At 39.4% G+C, this 27,203-nt stretch overlaps 1 protein-coding gene across 1 annotated transcript; it reads right to left on the minus strand.

Moving 5' to 3' along the window:
- Nucleotides 1-26: 26 nt before the first annotated feature.
- Nucleotides 27-11,831, minus strand: cbx1a (chromobox homolog 1a (HP1 beta homolog Drosophila)). The gene is made up of 6 exons (XM_056753370.1): nt 11,640-11,831; nt 9,977-10,080; nt 7,322-7,478; nt 6,999-7,161; nt 1,505-1,599; nt 27-1,246 (listed from the first exon to the last, which is right to left on the minus strand). The coding sequence occupies exons 2-6, from the start codon at nt 10,023-10,025 to the stop codon at nt 1,102-1,104; spliced, it is 609 nt and encodes a 202-aa protein (XP_056609348.1). The 5' UTR covers nt 10,026-10,080; nt 11,640-11,831; the 3' UTR covers nt 27-1,101.
- Nucleotides 11,832-27,203: the final 15,372 nt, after the last annotated feature.

Genomic DNA, 27,203 nt, shown 5'->3' on the forward strand with positions numbered 1-27,203 from the left:
TCGTACATGGCCACAGGTAACAGAACGGATTTTAAAAAAGTTTTATTTTTAATGAAATAAACATTTAAGTAAAAGGGAAAAGAAAATAACAGTACACTTAAAAAAGACAACTGACAACCAGAGGATTATGCTGCAGTCACATTACAGATTAGCAATACAAGTACTTTTGGTAGACAGCAGAAGAGAATGCCAATACGAATACTATATCTTGAGAAAATGTGAACAAAACTATGTTTTAGTCAAACCTGATTTTGTCAATAGCTTTATATTTATGCTGGTGCAGAGGTGGTGAATACCTTGTTTATCCCATAATGAAATCTGATCTGTGAAATACACATTTTACATATTAGTTTAAAAGAAAATGACTGTATATTTTGCTCTGCTTGTACTCAATCCTCCTGAAAAACAAGGCTAAAACAGCATAATGGGAAATGTTCTATAAACATAATATAATCCAGGTAGAACATTGGCATATAAAAATTTGAAAGGACCAGTCAGTCAAGCTTGAGCCTAAAGAACATTTCTGCTCTTCACACAGTAATGCAAATAGTAAAATACAATGACAGAAAGACGTAAATGTGTGTATATGGGATTATGGGAAATGTAGTTTAATATGCTGAATTTCCTCAATATCATTTAATTGTAGAAAGTATACAATATACATCTAAATTGGTAGAATCTTGGAAATATAGTACAGTATACATACTATATCTGAAAATGTTGAAACAATGCTAGGACAGCAATCGGCCCACTACTAAAATACTAAGGACTCTATAGAAAACAAATAAAAAATAATCAAGTTTTGAAGAATTGAATAATCTTATTAGTTATATCCAGAAGTATGAGGCTGTTTACATAAAGAGTCACTGCAGTTAATACATACCTAATCCAAGTTCCCCACTTTATTTTACAGCATAACTAGTGCAGCAAATACACTGCATTTCCCATAATTCAACAACAAAGTAAAACCAAAGAAATACAGCATTTTGCAAAGACAATCAGCATCTCTTTGCCCACTAATGTTGACTCCAGTCCAGGTTTAATAGCATGAGAGTGGAAAAAGCCGTTGGGCTTTAGTTGCCGCATCCTAACTCACGTCAGTTAGTTCTTATCATCCTTCTTCTCTTCTTCCTCAGAAGGGTAGGAGTGCCATGTCAGTCGCTCTTCATAGAAGGAGATGACCACCTGTGGGCATTTAATGTTGGCTTCCTTAGCTGGAACGAGATCTGCTTCGTCAGAGTTTTTCCTATAGAGCAAAGGTAAAAGCAATGAGCAATAACATAAGTCCCAACCAACTTTTGGTGAGTGCAGAACTTGGGTTAAACCAAGGTTTGGCTCTACCAAAGAGAAAGTTTCAGAATCTAGACTGACTGACTGACTGCGTCAACTAGCTTACAGTTCAATAGCTTGCCCTTTTGCCAAGACAATTCCTATTTTTTAACCAAGGTTATCAGTAAAATTCACTATTAGTCACTATTTTGATCAATCTAACATCTTTACGTACCATTTCATTAGAAACATAAGCTCGCCGCTGGAATCTGTAGCTCCAATGATGCGTTCTGGATCTAACCCCCGTGCGAAACCTCTTGGCTTTTCTTGCTGTAATCATTAAGAATGACTTTGATTATTTGCACATACAGCAAAAAGGTACTTTTCATCACACGAGATTCATCCATATCAAATAAAAGGTAACCATGCGATGCATCGATTTAAAAAGTTGTCCATTGGATACAAATCCCATTAGCATCGCGATGAATCGTTTCTAACATATTTGCATCAGTAAAAATCGATATGTAGGTTGATTTCTCTAGTGCGTTCTGTCACCACTGCTGCACCGTGAATATGACGTATCAAATCACTACGCGACCAAGGCGTGTCCTGACAGTCACACACATGCTGTGTATAGTTTTGTCCTCAGGAGGTCTCATTGGAAGCCTGCTACGTCATTTAGGCGGTCTCGTTTCAAAAGCAGGTAGGAAACTCAATATGCACCCATCTAATACGACCTACTTTCACGAGAATTCGGAGGACACATGAGGTGTACCCTTTGTTGCTAGAGATAACCCACAATTCTTTGCGTCCGCCAACGTCTGTTATTTGAATAAACGGCAGCAGCTGCACATTAAATCAAATTTGTAGTCTTTAATTGTTAACGGTTTACAATTTGTGTCTTTTTTAAATCTTAGAATAAATAGATTTACAAGTGTTTAGTAAGGAAAAAAATGCTACATTTGTATAACTCTTTTGCCATTGTTTAGCGTAGAGAGTAACCAATTTATTACCTCTTAAAATTATGTAGAAATCATTTTAATTAATTTGACAGGTATGTGAGTGCAACGTGATGTCATGTCTCCCAGTATGTCCTACGAAGGACGACTCGTTTAATTCTAATTTGAGGATCCTCCGTAAACATCTTTTACAGGATGAGACCTCAAGTGGACACAAGGACGCAGGCTTCAGAAATGAGAGAAAGCTACAGTCATGCTGCATCCGACCACTAAGTCCTAACCGCCTTCAGAGGATGCATTCCAAGCCAGAAAGGCATTAAGGCACATCCAAATTCAACTTTTGCTTTACTCCCTGCCTCATGAGAGACCTATATCTAAGAGATTTTAAAGGTAGCATAGATGAATTATTTAGCTGTAACGTTAGCTGCTAGAGGCTCCCCAATTGCATGCATTATGCCAAGTAAGCAAATGATTACAACTTTTTTCACTTCCCGCTGGCTAACAACTCTTCTTGTTACAATGCAATAACCTATGCAAGCGCCTTTTTTATTTGTAAACATATTTAGCGATACAGAGAACGACGGCTTCCAATACCTCCCCTGCATTAGAAGTCAGGAGGCATGTCAGTTAACCAAAACAAAAATCCTTTTCATATTGTGTTTTGGTTATGTTTCCAATATAATTGAATGTTGTTCTATTAGATCCCATCTGCCAGATAACATCTCACCAACAGAATCCATCACATACCAGTAGACACTGTAGTTTTTATTAAAACCAATACAATTCCTATTATAACCACTAATTCCATAAAACATTGCATAGTGTTTTGGGCGAGTTCTTTTATTTTTTTCAGCACCGGTAAAATATTGAATTGCATGGCAGCGTATTTTTTTCCATTGCATCCTTTTGCATTGAATCGCATTGTGTTGTATCAAATCGGATCACACTGGCCGCATTACACTGCAGTTCTTGATGCTCAATTCTGTTTTGTAACTATATCCAATATTTTTGACGACCCGCTTACATCTTTTAAAATTGACACGTACAGCCAGGTCCATAAATATTACGACATCGACAGAATTCTAACATTTTTGGCTCTATACACCACCACAATGGATTTCACATGAAACAAACAAGATATGCTTTAACTGCAGACTGCCAGCTTTAATTTGAGGGTATTTACATCTAAATCAGGTGAATGGTCTAGGAATTACAGCAGTTTGCAAATGTGCCTCCCACTTGTTAAGGGACCAAAAGTAATGGGACAATTGGCTTCTCAGCTGTTCCATGGCCAGGTGTTTGTTATTCCCTCACTATCCCAATTACAATGAGCAGATAAAAGGAACAGAGTTAATTTCAAGTGTGCTATTTGCATTTGGAATCTGTAGCGGTCAACTTTCAAGATGAGATCCAAAGAGCTGTCACTATCAGTGAAGCAAGCCATCATTAGGCTGAAAAAACAAAACATACCCATCACAGAGATAGCGAAAACAGTAGGAGTGGCCAAAACAACTGTTTGGAACATTCTTAAAAAGAAGGAACGTACTGGTGAGCTCAGCAACACCAAAAGACCTGGAAGACCACGGAAAACAAATGTGGTGGATGACAGAAGAATTCTTTCCCTGGTGAAGAAAACACCTTTCACAACAGTTGGCCAGATCAAGAACACTCTCCAGGAGGTAGGTGTATGTGTGTCAAACTCAACAATCAAGAGAAGACTTCAACAGAGTGAATATAGAGGGTTCACCACAAGATGTGAACCATTGGTGAGCCTCAAAAACAGGAAGGCCAGATTAGAGTTTGCCAAACGACATCTAAAAAAAGCCTTCACAGTAATGGAACAACATCCTATGGACAGATGAGGCCAAGATCAACTTGTACCAGAGTGATGTGAAGAGAAGAGAATGGAGAAGGAAAGGAACTGCTCATGATCCTAAGCATACCACCTCATCAGTGAAGCATGGTGGTGGTAGTGTCATGGCGTGGGCATGTATGGCTGCCAGTGTAACTGGTTCTCTTGCATTTATTGATGATGTGACTGCTGACAAAAGCAGCAGGGTGAATTCTGAAGTGTTTCGGGCAATATTATCTGCTCATATTCAGCCAAATGCTTCAGAACTCATTGGACGGCGCTTCACAGTGCAGATGGACAATGACCCAAAGCATACTGCAAAAGCAACCAAAGAGTTTTTGAAGGGAAAAAAGTGGACTGTTATTCACCTGACCTGAATCCGCTTGAGCATGCATTTCACTTGAAGACAAAACTGGAGGGAAAATGCCCCAAGAACCAGCAGGAACTATAGACGGTTGCAGTAGAGGCCTGGCAGAGCATCACCAGGGATGAAACCCACCGTCTGGTGATGTCTATGCGTTCCAGACTTCAGACTGTAATTGACTGCAAAGGATTTGCAACCAAGTATTAAAAAGTGAAAGTTTGATTTATGATTATTACTCTTTCCCATTAATTTTGGTCCCTTAACAAGTGGGAGGCACATATGCAAACTGTTGTAATTCCTAGACCATTCACCTGATTTGGATGTAAATACCCTCAAATTAAAGCTGAAAGTCTGCGGTTCAAGCCCATCTTGTTCGTTTCATTTGAAATCCATCGTGGTGGTGTATAGAGCCAAAAAATTTAGAATTCTGTCGATGTCCCAATATTTATGGACCTGACTGTATGTGATCTCTGCATTTACACTGCACATGGCGAAACAACCGGAGGTAGATATACTGACCGAAAAAAGAAGGAAAAACGTTATTCGCCACCGCTGCTCGTTTAATAGCCATTTAATACAGAGATCTCAGAAAATGCATGAAGTCCCAGGGTTTATCCCCCAATTTGCCTTCAAACATTAAGACACGTGATGAGTAACAGGGGTGGGAATCGCAGGGTACCTTCAATATCACGGTATCGAGCGTCATCGTGCATTTCAACAAGTTCCCTGTTGATTTTTTTTCCCCACCCCTAATGAGTAATGTAATGTCATGTGCATATTTTTTAACAGTGAGTGTAGGGCTGTCAAGGAGACGGAATATGCCTCGCTGTGTTTTCGAGTAGCTCAATACCCCGGTTTGCTTTTATTACCGCTTTCTTGGGGTGTGCGGTTTTGTGTGCGATCATAGTAAATCTTGTTTTAAAGATGTGCGAAACCATATTATTGAATATTTTACACGTTTTTAAGCTCCACTTAATGTAATCAACAATGAATATCCTGGTAACATGTAGGATGGAACTAATTCAACATAAGCAGGTGATATTTTGCATTGTTTATTTATATGACGTGCTAAAAAATTACTTAATCGTTAATGTTTCTTTAAGTCTGAGAAGGTTTTTTATCATTTAGATTTTGTGAACAAGCTCATGCAGACTGAACGAAAACCTGTTAATAAAACAGACTGCACATAATATTCCAAATATTTGTATGATCATAATGTTCACATTGTTTGCAATGTTTTGTTGAGGAAAAAATCTGTAAATCCTCAGTCAAGTGAAGCCTGTTTAAAGTAAAGAGGGTGTCTGCAGAGGAACTCGAACTTCTCTGCTGCTCTGAGTGGAATAGATAATTTGTTAAAAGTTCGCGAGAGATCAAGTTTATTAAAGCTAGAGGTTCGCTGATTGATCGATCGCCGTCCACAATCGATCGATAATCACTTTGGGAAGTATGATTGGCAGTCTCTATAAAGGCTGATCCAGAAAAGCAGATCAGATGACTGAAAATGCGCGAGACACATCGGTCTGGTAATTCAACAAGTTGTGTGATAAAGACAATACATTAGCAATCTGCAACATGTATACCAAGCAAATTCCATGAGGTGGAAATCACCCAAAACATTTTAAAACCAGAAACCACATCAGACATTTGAAGGTTAGTCACGCAAAGTAGTGCAATGTTAGCTAGCGCTAAGCGAAGTGATTTGTAATTGCCCGTTTTGTAATTTTCTTTCATCAGAATGTGATCGTTAATGGAATAAACGTGATTGTGAGTGGCAGGAGGTAAGGTTATTGTAAAGGGATGTGTGTCTCCTATTCATTAGCTTACTCTCAACTTCCTGTTTTGCAAAAAAGCGTGTGGTCAGCAGAGCCTCCAGGTGCATATGCATCAGTCACTCCCCCCGTTCCGTGCACGCATACACACACAGGCGCACGTGATGGCATCCTAAAAGAGTTTTTACCTCATAAAATATCGTCTTTTTGGATAAATAATAGCTTTCAGTGAGGAAAAATGTCTCCACAGTGTCACAACACTATTCTCTTGTCATGAGTTTCAGTTTGATGATTAGGACGTACTGCATTCATGCATGATGTACCTAAATAGCAATAGTTTTTTCAGTTTTCAAATAATTGACAAACTCGCTTAACTCTTATTTCCTGGCAATTGTATAGCAATTTTTCAGGGATCATCGCTCCGTTTAAAAGGAGTTAATGATGAACAACTCACATTGACGCGTGAATATCTAATCTGTCTGCTTACATGGCAGATGCAACAGCACATATCTGATTTATTTCCATATATGATTGAGGCCTTTAACAGATCCGAAAATATCATTGGGAATTGGGTCACTTGATACATGCGGTGTAAATGCAGCCACTGCATTGTAATAGGGATGAATCGGATCGCATCGGTACCTGCTTCATATGTATCTTTTATGTATTGTATTGTATCGTATTGTTGGCTATGCATCGAGATGAGTATCGCATCTGCCTCAGTATCGGGATGCACATCCCCAATACATATATAACGCTAAACACAAAAAAAGATCACATCCAACCTCATCTTTTCTCTTCTTGGGGCGACTGTCTTCTCCGCCATCGGTGTCAGATTCCCCTTTTCTCTTTACATCTTTCTTCTCATCAGTTTTATGCATCTGCAAGTATTGAGCGATGAGATCGGGGCAGTCCAGGTTGTCCTCTGGTTCCCATGTGTTGTCTTCACTAAGCAAAGGCACGTGGATTCATAAATCACATGGCTAGACTGAATAAAGCAAGGAACTTTACTAACTTTTTTTAACAAAAGGATGCAATTCACTACAAATCAACCTTCATCTTCTTTAAAAAAATAGCAGTGGTGTTCCTGCGGATATTTGTAACTTACTTCGTGAAGCCTTTCCATTTGAGCAGGTACTCGACTTTGCCCTTCACAACCCTTCTGTCCAGAACTTTCTCCACCACATATTCCTCCTCTTCCTCCTCTAAAACATCCTCCTTCTTCTTGCTCTGCTTCTTTCCTACAGTGGGCGCCAGCTTGACCTCTGTGGAGGGGGACAGGGAAGAGTCAGTTTCATCACAAAAACACTTTGTAGTATTCAAACAGGTAAATAATGAAGCAATATAAAACACCGCCAATAGTGACCCCGGGCCCATGTGTGAAAATAAACATTACAAATTACTCAGTTTTATACAGAGTAAGGCTGTGCCAAAATCAACAAAGTCTGTCTGTCAGCTGAATGTAACATTCCACATTCAAAAGAGCGGTAGGGCAATTTTACACATATATAGACAGCCAAACCCAGTGATAAGTGCTTATGCCATGTTCTTCACTTTAAAAAGCAATGTGAAAAAATTAATGTGAGGGTTTCAGGTTTTTAACCAGCAACATGTTTAGACTTACTATGAAATTCAGCACAAGCCTCCCAATCAAAATACAAATACTACACCAGGGCTCCAGACTGCGTCTAAAACGGGTACATTGGCCATTAAAAATATTAATTTGCGACTGATAATTTTGTGGAGGTCGCCATTTACTCTGTTTTAAAGTCTTTCGAACTGAAGCGCTGAACCTTTTAACAAACGCCAGGCTAGCGAGAAAGAGAGAGCTGTGCAGGTCTCAGGGAAGGTGCACTTCCCGACCTCAAGAAGTGCTCTTGCGGCAGATGGGACGACTCATACCAGACCGAGGCCCCGTTTAAGGTCCCCTGGTAGCAGGAGCTGTGCAAGTGTCTGGCCACACAAGCAGTTTCCTGCACGCTCTGCTCTCCATTAATTCCCCTCATAGTGCCAATGCTCGATGCAGCACAGAATAAGCGCAGGTTCACGGAACGTATTTGTTTTAAGACATCGCTGTATCATTTCAAATTCGTTCACAGCAAGAATGTACGACTCGCAAATTCCTCACTTAGTTTAATTTTAAGTTATTTTTACGTTGTCATAAGTTCCAGTGAAGAACGTGGTATTTTTCATTTTGAGCCAGCAGGATGTCACTCCTACATGCATTTGTTGCCATAATTTTCCAGAAAGAAAGCAGCAGTAAGCGCGCAGCCCAAGGGATAACGAAAGCTAAACATTAAGGTTAATAGCGCTGACAATATTGATATTTTTCTTAAACAAACACATCGATTCGTGTCAGAAGACCTTTGTTGAGACCGGGCCATTTTTTGATCGATGGATGTGCTTTTTGGACCTTCAAATAATCAACTATCATCCACTCCCATTCTACCGCTTGGAAGTAAAATATTACTTTGGATTATAACAGCGACTGCATTGTTTTTCCAGAAGAAAATCATATTTGTTTAGGATGCCTTGAGGGTGGGTAAAACATGGGAAAATTTTGATTCAGTAGTGAAATATCCCTTTAAAGACACTTTTCATTGTGTTGATGATAACTTCACATAAACTTAACGAGAGCATTCACCTGTCATTTCGGATTGGAAATGATTCAAGACTGTCTAGTAATCAACTGATAAATGTTGTATTCTGAACTCCTGAACGGTTAGTTTCATTTAAAATTCTCAAACGTCCAATCGGTCGTCCTCAGGCTCAAAAAAATCTGTCACAGCAAACTGCGAATCGTAGTAATGCGCTCACGTTGTGTCTAAAAACTTGTCAATGATGAGCTGAGCTGTGACCGATGTGACGACAGCGAGAAACATCAGTTGCAGTCTGGAAACCTCAATTAACAAAAAAGTCCTCAGATTCCGCATGACCTGCTTATGAGGGAAAACAACTTGAAAGAAAAACTTTATGTGAGCAAAACCTATGAGAGGGAAGATTTACACACAACAGGATAACTAAAAGTATGTGATTACAAAATGTAAGTTCATGTTATATGTGGCTCTTAAAAAATAAATTGGCGCCTGCAGCGTTAAAATTGCTAAAATAGTTTAGTATAAATGTAAGTTTAATTTTCACAATTTCTGATTGCATTTCTATCGAGAAATTAATTTTTCAGTTTTTAAATATCCGAGTAGTTATTGCAAAGAGGCTATCGGTTTATAATTCAAATAGACTTCCTTTACGCTGCCTATGTTTCTCTGGTCTGCCTTCGTGCATGAAGTCATGGCGTAAAGCTGCTATTTGTAACAAATTAAATTGCTTTTGTCAACATTTTCTTGACAAAAAAGTGGCAACACTATCAGGACGTGATGACATCACAAACATGCTTATTAGTTTGTGACGTCACCAGCGCCACAAGTCTGTGAAAATCCTATGAGAAACACTGGCCTGCTTCTCCCCCCTATAGGAGTCAATGGATCCTTAACTGATTTTTGTCTGGAGCCCTGACACAGAAGCCTATTTCAAAATCACAACCACCATTGCTATGATTCACCAACATGTGCTGGCAGACTACGAAAGCAAACAAAACTGCGATCATCAAAACAAACACTGCGATTTAAAAACCTCAAAAGCCTGTAAATAACAGCAAGACGTTGATCTGAACAGTTCAACATCTGGGAGAAACCCTCCCCACACATATGTAAAACCGACAGCACAGTAGAAGAAATCACGGGCGGAGGAGTTAAATGTAAAACACCTGCGGTGACGCTGGGAGCATCACTGGCTGTTTCTGTAGGTTGGCTCATGCTTGTCTGAGGAGGATCTGCGGAACCTTCCGGTTCCTTGTCAACGTCAACAGTGCTGAACAGAGTAAAAGTGGGGATTAGAGGAGGTGAGGGGAAGACTGGGGTTCATGAATCAGGTATCGGGGAAGGACAAACAGGGAAGGAAATACATTGACAGGTCAGAATAACACACTACATTCCAGCATTTCACGGTGCCAGGCTCCATTTCAATTGTTTTACAGCTCATCCATGCATATTAAAGATGGCTTAAAAATAACGAATCAAATTAAATATTTGCCAAACATGGCAACCAGTTTATGGCAGAATTTTGGCTTTTAATGCCGTTGAATTGGATACCAGTCAGTAAAAAAGGGCATTTTGATTCAAGAAATGCGTAATATCAAAAATATGGTCATGCAAATTATAATCTATATGCAAAAAAAAGTTTTATTTTCTACTTTTAATAGTATAATAAAGTCAGGATTCTTTTCGTCCGTCGCCGTAAAAATTTTACATTCACACATTAACAGTTAAGTTATTAGGCCTTATGTTGTTTGTTAAATCAAAGCACAACATAGTACAGTTCTTATTAGAAATGGGGAGGCCCATCACAGTAGAGCCGAAGAAGGAGTTACATCATCTCAGTTCTCTCCAATGGACCAGTTTATCGCCATGTCAGAAAATGACTTGAAAATATTGTGTAAATATATGTATATTATTAAGTTAATCAGGACATTTTCAACATTCAACAGATGCAACTTTCCATGTGTGTAAAATTGCCTACTTCTATACTAAATACATTTGAGAAAATCAATAGGCAAAGTAAGTAGTTTGTTCGAAATCACAGTATGCAAAAAATACCCAAACTGACTATAACTCCCGTCAACATTTTATCAGTAGCGTCGAAAAGCCGATACATTTAGCACGTATTGTTTCCTATCCAAAACAATAACAAAGGAAATGGCTCTGAATTTAAACATCACGCAGAGCAACTTCCTGCAACGTGCGCGCTCCGAAATTTTGCCACAATGTTCCGCGCTATTATTGTAGTCGTGACCGCCGTGCAGTTAAAAAAAAAGCATTCCCGATTTATTATGTACGCGTTTTACTACCATTGACATTGTAGATTTGTGTAATACACATTAAAAACGTAATCGCATTCCCAAAACACGTGCGCGCATCTGTGCGCGAGGAAGGCGTTGCATTCTCGTGCAGAGTTGCTGAGCTAACGATTATACTGATTCCTTTGCCCCTTTTCCTTCAAATGGTACTAAATATCAGCACACTTTACAAATACGTTGATTTTCTGCTGTCTAAACACAATGAGTGCATATTAAGCTGTCGTTTATTAGGCAAAAATGACCGTCATACAGTAACGTTACGCCCCGACTAGCCTTGTGGCTAATGTTGCAGAAGCATGGTCGCTCGCTTCTCCATGTTGACCTGGATACGAGTTTAAATACTGACACAAATTGCACGAATATTCTAAAGATGTCAATAGCAACTGGTTGCTTAAATCGCTTAAATATTGTATCCTTGTTCCAAAAAAAGCAAATGATTTGAATCAAAGGTCACAAACATTAAGGCAAATCCACTAAATCTTGTTGTTTTCAGTCTGTAAAGAACGTCACTTACCTCTGAAAAAACGTATTAAGACGGTAAAACACCAATGTCGGCACTTCAGTGGTGCTAGTTATGCCTTAATTGTCGACTGCAGAAAGAGTTTATTATTTTTTTACTGCCTTTTCTGTGTTTTTACCGAGTTTCTTTAGATGGTGAGACAAAAGGAAAAGGCTACACGACGACCGACAGCAACCCGCCAATTCTGAAGGTGTTTGAATACGTACACAGCAGAGCATCATGGGAGTTGTAGTTTTCATTGAGGGAGGGATTGACACCATTTTTGAAGCGCTTGAATTTGGTATTACTATACAATCTGTGTATACTATTTGTGTGTGTGTGTGTATATCTATCTATATATATATATATTTATTTATATATAAATGTAACGTTTTATAAGATATAAATATGTAGATAATAAGACCCAATCATAACTCAAATATGCATTTAATGGGGGTCTGTAAGGCTTCTTTTCTGCCAATTCTCAAGAAAGACACTGCTTATAGTAAAATGTATTTATAATTGCAAATACTTGTCGAACAGAGTCAGACACTGACAGAAAACTAGCATCTTGTCCAATAACCTAGCATGTAATATTCACAGTAATATTTACAAAGATGACTCAAACAATGCAGCCTTTAAAAAAGAGCTACATTAATGAAATCAAATAGAACAAACATTTTGAACTCAAATGCATGTGAAAAGAGAGGGGAGTGGTGAAGTAAGACTCTGATTTGGACCAATCAGACGAAGTGTGAGGCCTGACAGCCTGTATAATATGTGTCAGTTTATCTCATTTTTGGAGAAAAGGAGTCAAACATTGTTTCACAATAGTACACTTTGCCCCAGTGAACAAGAGCATGTTGACCTTACAAGCAGCTAGAAGACAAAGCAGCCTATCTTAACTTGTTTCACACTGTTCCAGTCTATGCAACCTAGTTTTTCATAAAGGATGTGGCAGAGGATGCTGTCTGTGTGTGCACACACATGTCGGGTTAATGTAGAGGAAAAAGACCTGCTCAGAAACGAGTGGAGAACAAAGGAGGAGCATTAACAAAATTCATCATCTGTCTGAGTGTCATGATTGAGTTAATTACCCCATTACTCAAACAAACCAGCCGCACGTCCACAAACAGAGGGTGATATTTATATTGTCATCAGCAGCGGCTGCCAGGTTGGGGATATAAAATGATGGCTCTACGCTTCTGTCCATTATCTCCAAAAACTTTTATAAACAGATGCAGAACAGAAGTTGTTGAAAACTCCAGATCTGAAACCTACTCCAATATGCAAGTACATTTGGGTGCATGTTTCTGGCCTTGCATTTCCAATGGTGCAACGTTCTACTTATTACAATACAAAATAAACATTGCATATGTTTATATGAAAGATGACAGACCTTTTCCCAGCACTAACATCACTATGTAATTACTTTGAACAAATTTGTCCCTGGGTTGTTTTTAGTTGATGTGTGAATTCAGTTCCTCTCCAGTTCACACTTGTGTAGCAGGGTAACCACAGGTATAGTTCAACCTAAATAAAATAAATAAACCAAAATAAAATGTACTGGTAAAAATGTATAACATTATCATTATTTGCCACAAAACAGTGCTTTTTAGTGCCCGGCTCATTAACTGGTTATGTCTAGAGCTCTGCATCTGCAATTTAATTGAATCACCAACAACTATTGATCCATATGGACTCTGCGTGAGAGAGAGACAGAGAGAGAGAGAGAGAGAGAGAGAGAGATAGAGAGATAGAGAGATGCAAGGCCCTTAAAGCGTTGGCAAAACTACAGCTTGTATAACACAATTCTCTTATTATAAGGTTGAAAAAATGTATTTTGTCTTAAAGACATCAATCTCATAAAAATCATAATATAATGTCACAAAAAAATTATATTTGCATACACTCAAATACAAAACTTTTTTTTGAAGTAATACCTTTGAAAACTTTTATGTCAAAGGTTCTTAAAAATCATCAAGAGGTCCAAGTAGAATACAGTATATACATAAACTTGGAAAAATAGAAAGAGTTTTTGAATAATTTAGGTAATTCTATTCGAATGGGAGAGTTCTTTAGATAAGCTCTTAAATGTTGTTTATATTACAACAGTGTATGCTGCACATTTTACAATTGTAAAAATGGATATATTCCTTTAAAACGTAGTGCCTATACATTATGTTGATATGTATGGAACATGATTACTTAACCCTACTACGACCCTACTAAGAACCTTAAAATAAAAAACATTATTTTTAAGAGTGCAACCGGATATCAGACTAGAGGCTGTGTGAAAACTCAACACTAGATGCGCGTTTACTGCCCTCTCATGTCTGGAAAAATGTTACCGATGGATGACATTGAAGGTTGAAATGTTGTGTAAGTCTGCCATCTATCGGCATAAAACGGATTAACACTTTCCCTGAGCCTTGAGAGCACATGTGGCGTGATCTGCTTCCAATAATCACAAGGTAACACAACATGTCTTCTACTAACTCACAGTTAATGTAATTCCCGATGAAGCATTTATTATGACGACAAATCAATCATGTGTTTTAGGATGTAACGAGAATGTTAAAACACTTTTAAGTGCTAAATGCGTGGCGTGCTGCTTGGATTTTTTTACGACGGATTCGATATAATTGCGAACATGGTGGTTCAATTAAAATATTTCAGTGATACATGCTTTTAATTCAAAGCACTTCAGGTGCAAATGTGTCAAAACGAGTGGTTTCGGGATGCAGATGAAGGTTCAGTAGGTAGGCTGGTCGTCTGAGTTACAACATCGCGTGTTGGGAAATAAAAATCGATACACCATCATCGCGGCTGAGGAATGTAATCCTGCCTGGAGCATCTGCTCGTCAGATGTGCCGACAGAGCCCTTTATACCGTGAAATAGAAAATCCCTCCTGTCATTCCGGGCTGCATTATTTACAGCTGTGTTGGACAGTGATCGAGTTGAGACGCTTGTCTGCAGTACCGCTGTTCTCTGCCAGATGGCGCTTGGGAGTTAAATGACATTAGCTCTGCGAATTTATGAATAAACGTGGTGTTTCCTGCCTTAACAAACTCGCTTTTGTGTTTAAAGTTTAGTGAATGTTAATAATTTACGAAGATGGGATATAAGTAGAGTATAGTTGTCTGTTGTAGTGCCGTTGATCTGTTGAAATATAAAGCAAGTTCATTAGACTTACTGTGTGACGTAGCTTACTGTAATTCATCTGCCTGTTTTGAACTTAATGAATTTATACTAAATATATAATTATTATACGTTTTTTATATGTATCATAGATATTTTATAATTATTATACATTCTTATATGTATTATAGATATTGTGGTGCTATGGTGTGACCGCAAACATGAGAAAAACTGTTTATATATTATTTTATATTATGATTATTGTGTCATCTTGTGGATCGTTGTAACTAAAGCGATGCAGCTAAATTTTGGGTCATTAAACTATGGAACATTAGAAAGTTACAAATACTTCACCTTGGTTAAACAATGGGTAATGTAAATCGTAGTTAGTTTTTCTGGGTATTACAAAAATATTAGAAAATAAAAAAAACACCATTAGCACATTTTTACTTCATTTAGTTTATTTAAATATTTATTTTAACAATTTGAATATTTTTTTCCGTGTCTCAAACATTCCCTGCGTGAAAAAGAACAGGTGTCGTTGTTTATGCGCACAGCAGAGGGCGCCATACTAGAATTCCTATACGTCAAGTCGTATAAAGACAGCAGAAGTTGAAATGACTCCGTCCTGACACTGTAACAGATAGCTGACCCCAAAGACCTGCTTTTGATAAGTGCAGCACAGAGGGAAGCTCGGCTCTTCTGCTCCTAAAGCCTTTCATCTCAATTTAAACCAGCCTTTTCATAACGTTCCACTCTCTTCTTCTTTCCATCTCATCCTCTTGACAATATCGTCTTCTCTTTTGCTTTATTTCTGCCCCCTCACCTCCTCTGTTCATCTCGCTCTCTCCCGCCGTGCTGTGAGGTGTTATGTGTCCATAGTCCATGTGTGTAGAGCTCTTTAACATTCTTTCTGCTGCAAAACAGAGAAGCTGGCACTTAACTGGATAAATACATCAGACATGCTTTCTTCCCTCTTGTCATTTTTCTGCGGTTCAGATTTGCACTTTCTGGCCTCATAATCCACCTTACATACTTTCTTCTCTTTCTTTTCTGCTTCATCTTTAGTCAACCTTTCTGTCTCTCTGTAGTGAAGGGAAAAACGCTGTCATGGCATCCATCCAGATGCTTGAAAAAATGGATACAATATTCTAATGCTATAAAAAATCTAATAAAAATACAGGCCTCCTGTGTAGGGCTGCATTGTATTCATCAAAGACGGTGATGTCTGTGATGTGTTATGATCATGCAACCATTTAAATTCTAATGAAATACATATTTTCGATCTAAAATGTTGCAATTAATTCCTTCTTATTTACCTGCTTCGGGTAAAGCGTCTGATAAATAATTCATCGTAAATGACTAGACAGGTGAATCCACGAGTGATTGACAGGCTGAATGAGACTATTGCTCTGGTTTATTGTGTACCGCTTATTTGTTTAGGTCACCTGGGATTATATAATGATCGGTAATTACAGGCCTTACAAATTCGATGCTCGCGATGCGTTCACGGTCAGGTCAACACAGACCGCGCCCAAAACACACGTCAGAGGTCATTCAAAACGAGTGTGCAGAAAAGAGAAAAGAGGCGACTAAGATGATGAAACGGGGAAAGGAAGAGCTTCCGTGGTGACCTCCGACCCCACGTCTTCCTTTTCTCTTTCACTCTTTTATTCCCACCCTATGTTTCTTTTCTCATCCCTCTCTGTGAGCCTTTGTGTCCAGCAATGATCTGACCGCAGGCTGCGGCCTCTGTGACCTCTACGGGGTCAGCTGGCGGCCACGGCGGCAGAGGGGTCAGTCTGCGGCCTCGGTTCACATCTCGGTCAACATCAGGTCACTTCTTGGTCAACATCAGTGGTGTGTTCAAGACCCTGAAGCCACTGAGGTGACTCGGTTGGTCAGTGTGTGTTGCATCAAAGGACATGTCTTGTGTTTCAACTTGTAACTACTAGTCCTCTCGTGTTTCTGTTTAAATTAAGATCTATACGTTGTTATGTTTATGTGATATGCCCACGCTTTGGTTTTCCATTTGAAGTGATCTAATTGGTTTTGCGTTGACAGTTTAGTGTTAGATTTCATATTTATGGCCAAGGAACATTTTCAGAAAAGAACGATTTTTATTCAGGATAATACAATATTAACACAAGCGTATTCCTCCAGGCAGTTCTAACCTAAGTATGACCCCAAGGTTCAGATCGACGTGCAGGTCACCTAACGGGCAATTACAGAGAATTTACCCAAAGCAGTGGCAATCTATGACGTTGCCTAGTTTCCACTATTCTAATACATATCTGCCCCCACCATGACCTGAAACTCGGGGTCATTCAGAAGTCATCGCAGAGTATTCATAGAGCCCGAGGTGACTCAAACACTGAGAGTTTGGTCTTCACCCAACCGTCAGTCGTCACAGGTCAGTCAGTAGTCAGCATCATTCTGCAAAACCCAAATGTTCGATAACATTCGTGAGGCTAATGGCTTGACCCAAATTATTACCGTTGACCTCTGTCTTTTATGGATGTTTGACCTCCATAACAACAGTGCACTTATGTAAAAACTCGAAAGTATTTGCATGCAAAATGGATACTGGAGTCAGTCGATCCAATTTGGTATTCTTCTGTTGAGAAGGTTTTATAGCTTAACGCCTGTAATGAAAGTTTGTTTAGTGTTCGATTGAAGTTCTCTGGATGCCAATGGTGATTCCATCTCTGTAGCAGAAAATCGTTCTCCCCCCGTAGCTCCCATCACATCCGTGTAAAAAGTCTGAATTTTCACACACTTCAATTAATATTCATCTGACCTCAGATTCACCCGAAACGGGATGCAGGTCGTCTGGCGGTCAGCGGAGTAGGGGCGCTCCGTTTCCTAAAGCTCTACAGAGGAACGCAATATCACCAATCGGTCTGATCATTCAGATAAATAGTCTGCGTGTTCTTGACCTGCGTCTGACCTGGGTGTAATCCGGTTCATCCGACGGTCAGACGCAGGGGTCATCTCACGGTCGGCGTTCCATGTCCATTCCGAGCCACCGTAGAGGACGACGGTGCATCCGTGCGTCTTGATTGGCTCACCGGCAGGCCTGCGGGCTCATCTATCCAGCCTCTAATCATTACAGATGGAAGGGAGCGCCGTAAACAGACATCATTAGGGCCACTCCACACATCCACTCACGTCCACTTTAAACCGCCATTACGGCCCCTCAGAAGCATCAGTAACGCGCTCCCTGGGGAGAGGAGAGGGAGTGAGGTAGAAGGATGGAGTGGTTTTCAGATGGTCTTCTATCAGTTGAGCGTGCAGGGCTGACAGAATCCAGCTCATTTCTTCAACCACAGGCTGCAGTGATGGTCGGGGTATTGACTTGAGGGACGTGATGCCTGATCTGTTAACCGTGCGGTGACAGAAGGTCCGTGTACATGTCCCCTACAGAAACAGTGTAAGACAAACCTGCCCCAGACAGAAATAACAAACAGCCCGGTCTCATTAGCAGGGGCAGAAATGCTATGCTTGTTTTTTATATGTTCTTTTGTAATTTCCTTAGTATTTAGGAAAATTTATGAAGTATTAATGGCCATTAATTGACTAAATGTCCCAAAATCTCAAAAAAGTGTACATATAGTTGACAAATAAACCATATCATAAGGTGTGACATCAAAAACGCAGTAAACTGTAAATAATATATTATTTTATATCATTAATATTTATATATTTAATATAAAAAGCATAAAAGAGGTTTATCTTCTTTAATATTTGTTTATTCGTCAACCTTCCTATTTGATTCATTGTCTTGGTGAGACGATGCAACATTATAAAAAAAGCTTTATATAAATAAATCTGAATTAAAATGAATCTGGATTCAGGGTTAAATAATAACTAGGGGTAAATACCTTTATTTTCATGTTATTCAACTTCGGGTGTATTTTATTATAATTCAAATTCTTACATACTGGTGTTTAAAGGAATAATTCACCCCCAAAACATTTTCTCACCTTATGTCATTCAAGGCATGTATGGCCTTCTTCTGCAGAACACAAAACAAGATTTTTTATAGAATGTTGGTATCCAAACAACTTTCGACCTCCCCATCAATCTCCATTGTATTGACACAAAAACTCTGATACATTTCTTAAAATATCTTCTTCTGTGTGTAAAATATCTACAGAGAATGGTGACAGAATTTTCATTTTTGGGTGAACTATCCCTTTTGTGCAATAATGGGTTTATAACACGCGGTTAAATATCAGTGGTTATTGTCTCGGAGACTACAGTAGTGTGTGTGGGGGGCATGTACTGGCCTAATAGTGCTTATCAGTGATGTGATTGGTGGCTTGGATTTAGAGGTCAGAATCTTGTGTAAGACCGCTTTAGTAGCAAGGTGCTACCAAAACTGACAATATTTCACCAAGTTGTGTATGTGTGTGTTTTCGATAGGAGGAACGAAACGGGTTCAACGGCAGGGCAATGGCAGACCCCCTGTTCTCAGTCATACTCGGTCCCCGAGGGCACGCGATGCAGCACACTGCTTCTGAGCACACGTACGTGTTTATGCGAGTGCATGTATTGCACCAGCCCCGCTAAAAAGTGAACCAAAATTGATGAAAGGTAGGATGAACTGAGTACGAGCATGAAGAAGGGGAATATAGGGAAGGAGTATTTAATTTAGCAGAATACAATAGAATAATAGCTGCAACGTTTTCGGTGTGTGACCATCCTTTCTCTCCCTGCCTCATTATCTTCTGAACAATTTGAGACATTAATGAGTGAGAGAGTGAGAGAGTGTGTATGTGTGTTTGTGTGTATGTGTGTATGTATGTGTGTGTGTGTGTGTGTGTGTGTGGTGGCTCTAAACATCTGACATCATAGACACACCATGTGGCATTGCCATAGAGATATTTTTTACCAGCAGGAAGCCGGTCTTTCCTGAAAGCCCTATTCCTCATACCTCTCTCTCTCTCTCTTTCCACCTGCTCTTCACCCCATCAGCGCCAGGGTCGTCGCGAGGTCAGGAGGAAAAATGAAGCGCCTCCGCTACGCTGTGTAATGCCCCTCCGTGCCTACTGATGGAATGCTTTGCTTCTTTCTTCCTCTAATGCCTTCCTTTAATTTCTCTCTTTCATGCTTGCTCGTCCCATTCCACCCTCGTAACTTGTTTCCTGGCATATCTCATCTCAACGTGCACCTGAGTTGCTATCTTCCATCAGTCCTTAAAACACGGACGCCTGGAGTTGGAGACCGCGATGCTGTTTCAGAATGTGGCGCGGGGCTGATTCAGAATAAATCATGATGCTTTTATCATTAGTTTCACATTTGAAGGCGGTGATCTGTGATTTTCCAGGGTCAGGGTTTAAAGTCATAGTTTTATGCTTCTGTGCACTGCGTGGCTGGACCGCCCCATTTATTCCGTCTGTATACGGTAGTTTAAACATTTATCGGGCATTAAAATAAAAACTGCCCTCTACTTTGAGGTGCTCCGTGAGTTAATGTCGAGTAAGTGCAGGAACATAGCTCGTAATCTGGCCCCATTTTTTACACGTAAACACGTCCTTACCTGCTTCTTCATGTGGTCAAAACAATAAGATAAATGGTGCGCAGCCTGTGCTGTGATCTGTGGGGGGAGCAAGCCTCAGGGCCCTTCCCGAATGCGTGGCGGAACACAGGTTAAATATTTTCATCCCATGAACTCATATTCCTACCATTCATTAACAGAACTCTGTGATCTGGCTTTTATTCACCCCTAAGACATGTTTGTGTCGAGGGGCGTGCCTGGACTTCAAACGTAGGGAGCTTGAATGAAACAGGAAGATATCCAGAGGCCATAAGGCCTGGTCCATACTTTCTAAACCATTGGTCTGGTGCATAGTTGGTTATTTTTGGGCAGCATTGCTCGGTCTAACGGAACGCAGCGTTCTGATTGGAAGAGCCCCGATGCTAATCTGTTCCGACTTTGCATTTGTTCGATGTGCGTGCAGAGTTAAAAAAAAACAATCTAATTAAATTGGTTCTTAGAATCAGATTTAAATTAAATCAAATGAATCTCAGTAAAAAGCTGAAGCATTATAGCCTTATCACAATGTTTCATTTAAACGGCCCAATGACTGTAAAAACCCATGAGATCTTCGGCCCCCAGTGACTCTTAATCAGAAGTGGAGGGCAGTGGTATGTTAATAGCAGCATTTGGACTCTAGATGTCAGCAGTGTATGGTGCACGCTTGATAGAATGAGTGCTAGTACCTATCTGCTTTGAATTCAGCTTCTGTTCTGTAAACTGAAATGGCTAAACTTTTCTGAGCTAAACGTGTAAGAAGATTGTGATTTAAAAATGAATGCATATTGTGCTAGCTCAAGACTTGTGTTATTTGGTTAAGGATCATTGGCTGATAGTTATCTGTTCCTCTTCAATACAGGTAAATGCAAAATAAAATGTGTTATAATGTGGCCTTATGGTTAGCCTTGTGGTCATGTTTTAGATGATTTTTAGAGCTGGTAGAGATGGTTGGTTTAAATTTGATGAGCGCTGTTCCACTTTACATTCATTTCCATGTATATAGTTCCATTTACCGTCTTATCTGATTCTATACTTAAATGGTGGAAAAGGAAAAAATATACAAATTGAAAATGTGGTTAGACATAGTTATGGAATCAGAGGATAGTGTTCATGTCATATAAATATTAACTTGTGTCCTCCAGGCTTGTTGAATTCTCAACCGTGTGATCTTCAGAAATTAAACCCAGGACTAGAAATAGCTTTAAATCACTTTTTAAACTTTTAGACTATTTATTTTCTTTATCTGTTGAGCATTGCCCACCATTTGGATTTACTTACAATACAGGTAAATGTGCCATAATATTTTTGTATGTCATGTACAAGTGTAATTTCCACCACATACAAGTAATGTTGAATTGAGATGTGGTGAATATTATGTTTTAGGAATGGTAAAATAAAAGTGCAGACTTTATTAAAGCTAAATGTATTGTTTTTATTTTTTATTAGAGAGAAACACAATTCAATGCCATTTTTGTAGAATTTGACAAAATTACTGTTGAAAATTTATTTATGTTTATCTTTCAAACTTATTACTTGCAAAATTGTTGAAAATTACTTTATATTTTTCTGTCAAACTTTGGGAAATTTGTTGGTTATTGTGGAATGAAAAGATGTCAAAAAAGGAACAAAATTCCAAGAAAAAACTATATTTTTTATATTGAAATGAATTACTTTATAAAAATACAGTTTAAATAAAGATAATTAAACAACAATTATTAAATAATAATATATTTTAAGACAGATACCATGGATCTGGGATATAAGTCAATTCTTTGGACTTTTAATTCCACTCATTTAATCTTTAAAGGAACAAAATGTATAAGTTTACATTACAGTTTCTATCTAACCTTTAATATCATTAAAAACAATGAAAAATGGTAAAAATCTTTCAAAATTATTTGTTTTTAATATGAACTCCTGGGACATAAAAGCTTAGCTCACTATAGAAGCACTCATACTGTTCATATATAATGTGAGACACAAGGTGGCATTTTCCCATGTGTTATATTATGTTTAATGTTATTTACATTGTGTTCAAAGTTTTGACTCATTTCCTTCCTTTTGCAAATTTCCTACATCTCTCTTTCTCAATTTACATGCATAAAAATACAAGTGTTCTCTTTATCCAGTTTAACCAACAAGCATTTCAGTGTTATGCATCCACATAATTTATAGGGCTCTATAAACATTATGGATTTGCTGCTTGTTAAATGTGAAGTCTTAACTGGACTGTTATAATGAAATACTTTTTTGGTCTCACCTCTTGTCTTTGTCAGAGTGCTGTTGCGGGCTGTAAGCCAAGGTTGCCAGGGCAACCGCTGGCATGGCTTTCGGGCAGGGCTGGTTTAAACTGTGGCTGGCATAGACACTATATTGGGCAGGACAGCTGGGTGCTGTGCAAACCCCCGTCAGACGTGCATTTCATTTGAACGATTGAACACAACGTGTTCAGACGGCAGCATGTGTCCCGAGTGGATAGAAATGATTTTGATGAAGAAATTCTCGGATGAGTTAATTTCTCATGTGTAAGACCTTTGTCTTGTTGGGTTAGCAACAGTTTGGCACAAATTACTGAACTGGCATTGAACAACACAGATTTAGTCCACCCAGATAGGATTTCATAATGTACGTTTACTTTTAGGTCTGTATTTATGTTCGCAGTAGACAACAAGATCCAATGTTTTGTCAAACTCTTGTTTTTTTTCCCGGCGTTACGCTTTGAGGTTCGGCCCACCATGAATTTCTTTAGGATCCCACCCCACAGGCTATATATCAAACCCATTCAGCTCCTGTCCTGGAGGGCCACTGTCCTGCAGAGTTTAGCAGACACAAACAAGCTTTTTACGGCTACTTGAAAAAAAAGAAAAGAAAATAAAAGCAGGACGGTGGACCTCCAGAACGCTATAGATTTATATTACACATATACGGTTGGCGCTGGAACCTTCACGTCTGGTTCTGACACCGTGTTTTAGGCCTGTGAAGTTCCATATATGAAATACGACATTTTAGTCTGACCAATCAGGTCGAAGAGTCGCTGCAACCTCAACCAATCAGCATGAAGAACTGTGAGCAAAATAATGCGTCTATTTCAGCGGACTCCATCCATCCGTCCGTTGTTATAAGGAGCTTGTTTGCGATGAGAGGCATCAACGGCGGTGAAATGAGTGGCTGAAAAACGTCCTCATCTCCTCCGCCCTTTGCTTTCCGCCTGCGAGAACACAGCAAGTTCTTCATTAGGAGAGGAAATCATTTCCCCATCTCTCACACACTCCCAATCTGCAAATGTCACCGGGGTGTGGGCGTGCATGTGTGTGTATGCGGGTGTGCGTGTGCTAAGATGCCAGATGGATGGTGGCATGAGACACTATTTCATGTTTCACTGTGCCTTGTGTCGCGGGGAGGAGGAGCGCGTGTGTGTGCGGTAGGAACGGCTGTGCACAGCGAGAGATTAATTCTGCTAAATTAATTGGGCTGAGATTGAAAATGAGAGAGCAAGCAGGTTGCAGATGAGCGCACACACACACACACACACAGCTAAACCTCCTGCCTGCAGCACACACACTCATATTTGCCATACTCCCCTGTTTGTTTGCCCGTGTGTGTGTGATTATGGGTGTGCGTGCGCGCATATGCACAGCAGGGTGGAATGTATACGCGCACAAGCTGCAACGCTAAGATATGCCGTCAAACACACCCACACACACCCTGGTGTGCGCTGAGACTCAAAGCGGTGATTTTGAGACGAGGAGCCACTATAAATCTCCTTCCATCTCCAGGAGCTGAGTCTGCACAGGGACGAGGAGGAGAACATTACCATCTGGAGGAAGAGCGAGAGGAGGTATAGCTTATATCAACCAAAATCTCTGAGGCCCCGTTTACACGCCAGCCGAATGCGGTTGTCACTCCTCTTTTGAGTGCTTCATTCTGTTCCGTACACACTGGGTTTGGTTATTTAGTGGATTGATAACTTCATTCTACGAGTTTATTCCCCCCAAAATGTTGGTGTTGACTACCAAGTTTTTATAGACTTTCCTACACATAATATACACATCCCAACCTTTCTGACCACTCACAATTTCTACAAAATAAAGTATTCCACAGCTTGGCATAACTAGAAATGTATATATTTGTTATAAAGAGAGATGGATAGTATGAATTAATACTGTCAAGTACGTTTTCAAATATCTGTACTTTATCTAAGTGTTTTTCACTTGGGGAGTGGGAAACACTAAACTCAACTATATTTTCAAGTTTCTGTACTATACTAGAGTAAATATATTTCACTATTGTCCTACTTTGGTTATAAAAAACAACATGTCTTATATCGTAATGATTTAGCTTTATTTGCTTGTTTCTCCTTGTTTTAAAGAGTTGTGAGTTGTCTAGAAGTTCCCTAGTGACTCTTGGCCCTTGGTTTGAGGCATTCTGGTCTAAAAACCCCTTTTTGTTTAAAAGTAGCGTCTGGCTGCTCTTGTCGGTTGGTTTTCATTTACAGTCGCAAGATGCCAAACCCTTTCTATGGCGATCACCACGTCAACCATTGTGAGTTTGGTGTGGTGAGAAAGACTCTTTTAATCCATACACACCCAGAGAACGATAATTTAAGGAGTTCACTCCCACACATAAATGTGGTCGTCACGCCCGAAACTTTGCAGTGTGTACGAGCCGTGAAATTCACATACTATTCTTCTCTGTGTGTGTGAGCTGAAAGTAAAATAGAGAATGCTGACGTGAGAGAAAGAAATGGAAAGAACGTGCGAAAGAGGGAGGCGGTTTAGTCTGCCAACTCTACGACTCTTTACAGAATTCGGCTTCGCCTGATCGAGCAACTCAATTATCCCCTTAATACAGTCTCAGCCTCAAACACCGTTTCCATTATCGCAGAACACAACGCCTGCGGCCACACACGCGCCGTATATGCACACCGACAGCTGCGACGCAAACCGGGACCTCACAGGCTCAAAGTCACGCTGCTGCTTCTGAAACAGTGTGTTTTAATAAGGAACGAAAATGATGCGTCTGGGTTTCTATTTTTATTTATTTATTTCTCTTTCTTTTATCTGTCTGGTTACATAGTGATCATTTGGCCTTTCTGAGTCGCTGAGAACCTGTCGAACTGTCAAAGTTTCTGGTGCATGAAAGGCTGAGCTCACACTGTCGTTCTTTGGATGTCTCTTACACCCTCAGCTCTCCTTCTCTCGCTCTCTCTCTCTTCTGCTATCTCTCTCTCTCTCTCTCTCTCTCTCTCTCTCTCTCTCTCTCTCTCTCTCTCTCTCTCTCTCTCTCTCTCTGAGACAACAGATTTGGCGTGGAACTCTGGCCCAATGAAAACAAATCAAATGTTTAGTCTGTCAGTAGAGACAGATTGATGTGTCTCTCATCCCCTACCTGAACATAGCTCATCATTACTGTCAACTGAGAGAGAGTAAGAGAGAGAGAGAATGATGCTGGAGTGAGGGTGGAGAATAAAAGATAATACAATCATAAGGTGTGTCCCAATTTACCCTGTTTTACACCTTTTTGTAGTATAAATAGTCTGTGTAGTGCACTCCCTTTATGTGTTATTTTTTCAAAATGACCTTTTGCTTGTACCAATGTAAATACTTCAGTGGTTTAGTGGTTAAAGTGTTGTTCACCAAATGTTTCTAGAGTAGGTTTGGTCCATGGTCTGAAGGCAGCTATAGAACGGTCCATCCAGTATGTATAATGTCCAGCGACCCCAAAACTATTTATTATATAAGACATCAAAATATCGAACCTAGTAGAATCTGGTCACATTTGAGAACAAACAATTTTGAGACTTTCATTTGAGATTTTTCAGTACTTTTATCCAACAAGTCCCAAAGTCATTTCAATGTTTCTACCTGTATGAGGTCCGCTGTTAATACTAAAACATCAAACTACTAATAATGTTTTGCTTAAAATGATAGCTCGATTGGATTGCCAGAATATTTTGGCAGGAGAAGCATCATTGGTTTGATTCCCAGGAAACAGTTACTTAGGATAAACGTGTCTGCCGAATACATAAATGTGACCATGGACGAAAAATGACGTAATAAGGGTAATTTTTTTAATTAAGATTCATACATCATGTGATTAAATAAGCTGTCCATTTATGTATGATTTGTTTGGATAGCGAAGTTTGTAAGTGTGTTTCCGGCCATTTTTGTTCGTGATTTTTCTGCTTTCACTCAAATATAATTTTTTGCTATATTTACAGTAGGAAATTAACCAAATATCTTCATAGAACATGATCGTTACTTAATGTCTTGATGATTTTTGTCATAAAAAAAAAATCTAGCATTTTGACCCATACAATGTATTGTTGGCTATTGCTACAAATATACCCGTGCTTTGTTTTGTGGTCTAGCGTCACAAATATAAATGAAAGTAAGCTTGATATTTTTATTGCAAGGACACATGCTTAAAATGGCAGAATACTTTTGTATATTGTACATTTCGTTCGAATGCCAAAGAAATATAGATGATCTCCAACAGCCCTTCTAGACAAGATAAATCGATCCAAAAAGCTTGTTTGCCGTCAAACCAGTTGTTGACCATCTTGCGGTACAATGAAGAAAAAAACTTTAATTTCTTTTACCATCAGCACTTTCCTCTCTTTCCCACTTTCTCCCTCTTCTATTCCAGTGCATTTCTGGCAGCCGCTTGCGTGGTCCTTCCTGTCTGCGTATCCATTTGTGACAGACTCATGTGGGCCAGACAGTGAAGAGTGAAAGAAAGAGGGATCAAATGAATGAAAGACCGCCAGTCCGACGGAGAGCCGGTGTTTCCTCTGAGAGCATCCAAACATCCAGCGCCAAAGCTAATGAGTGGTAAACAGTAGTAAACAGGAAACTGTGGGAAGAGTGTCTTAAATGAGTGTGTGTGTGTTTGT

This window comes from Triplophysa dalaica, chromosome 7 (assembly GCF_015846415.1).
Source record: "Triplophysa dalaica isolate WHDGS20190420 chromosome 7, ASM1584641v1, whole genome shotgun sequence".
NCBI lineage: Eukaryota > Metazoa > Chordata > Actinopteri > Cypriniformes > Nemacheilidae > Triplophysa > Triplophysa dalaica.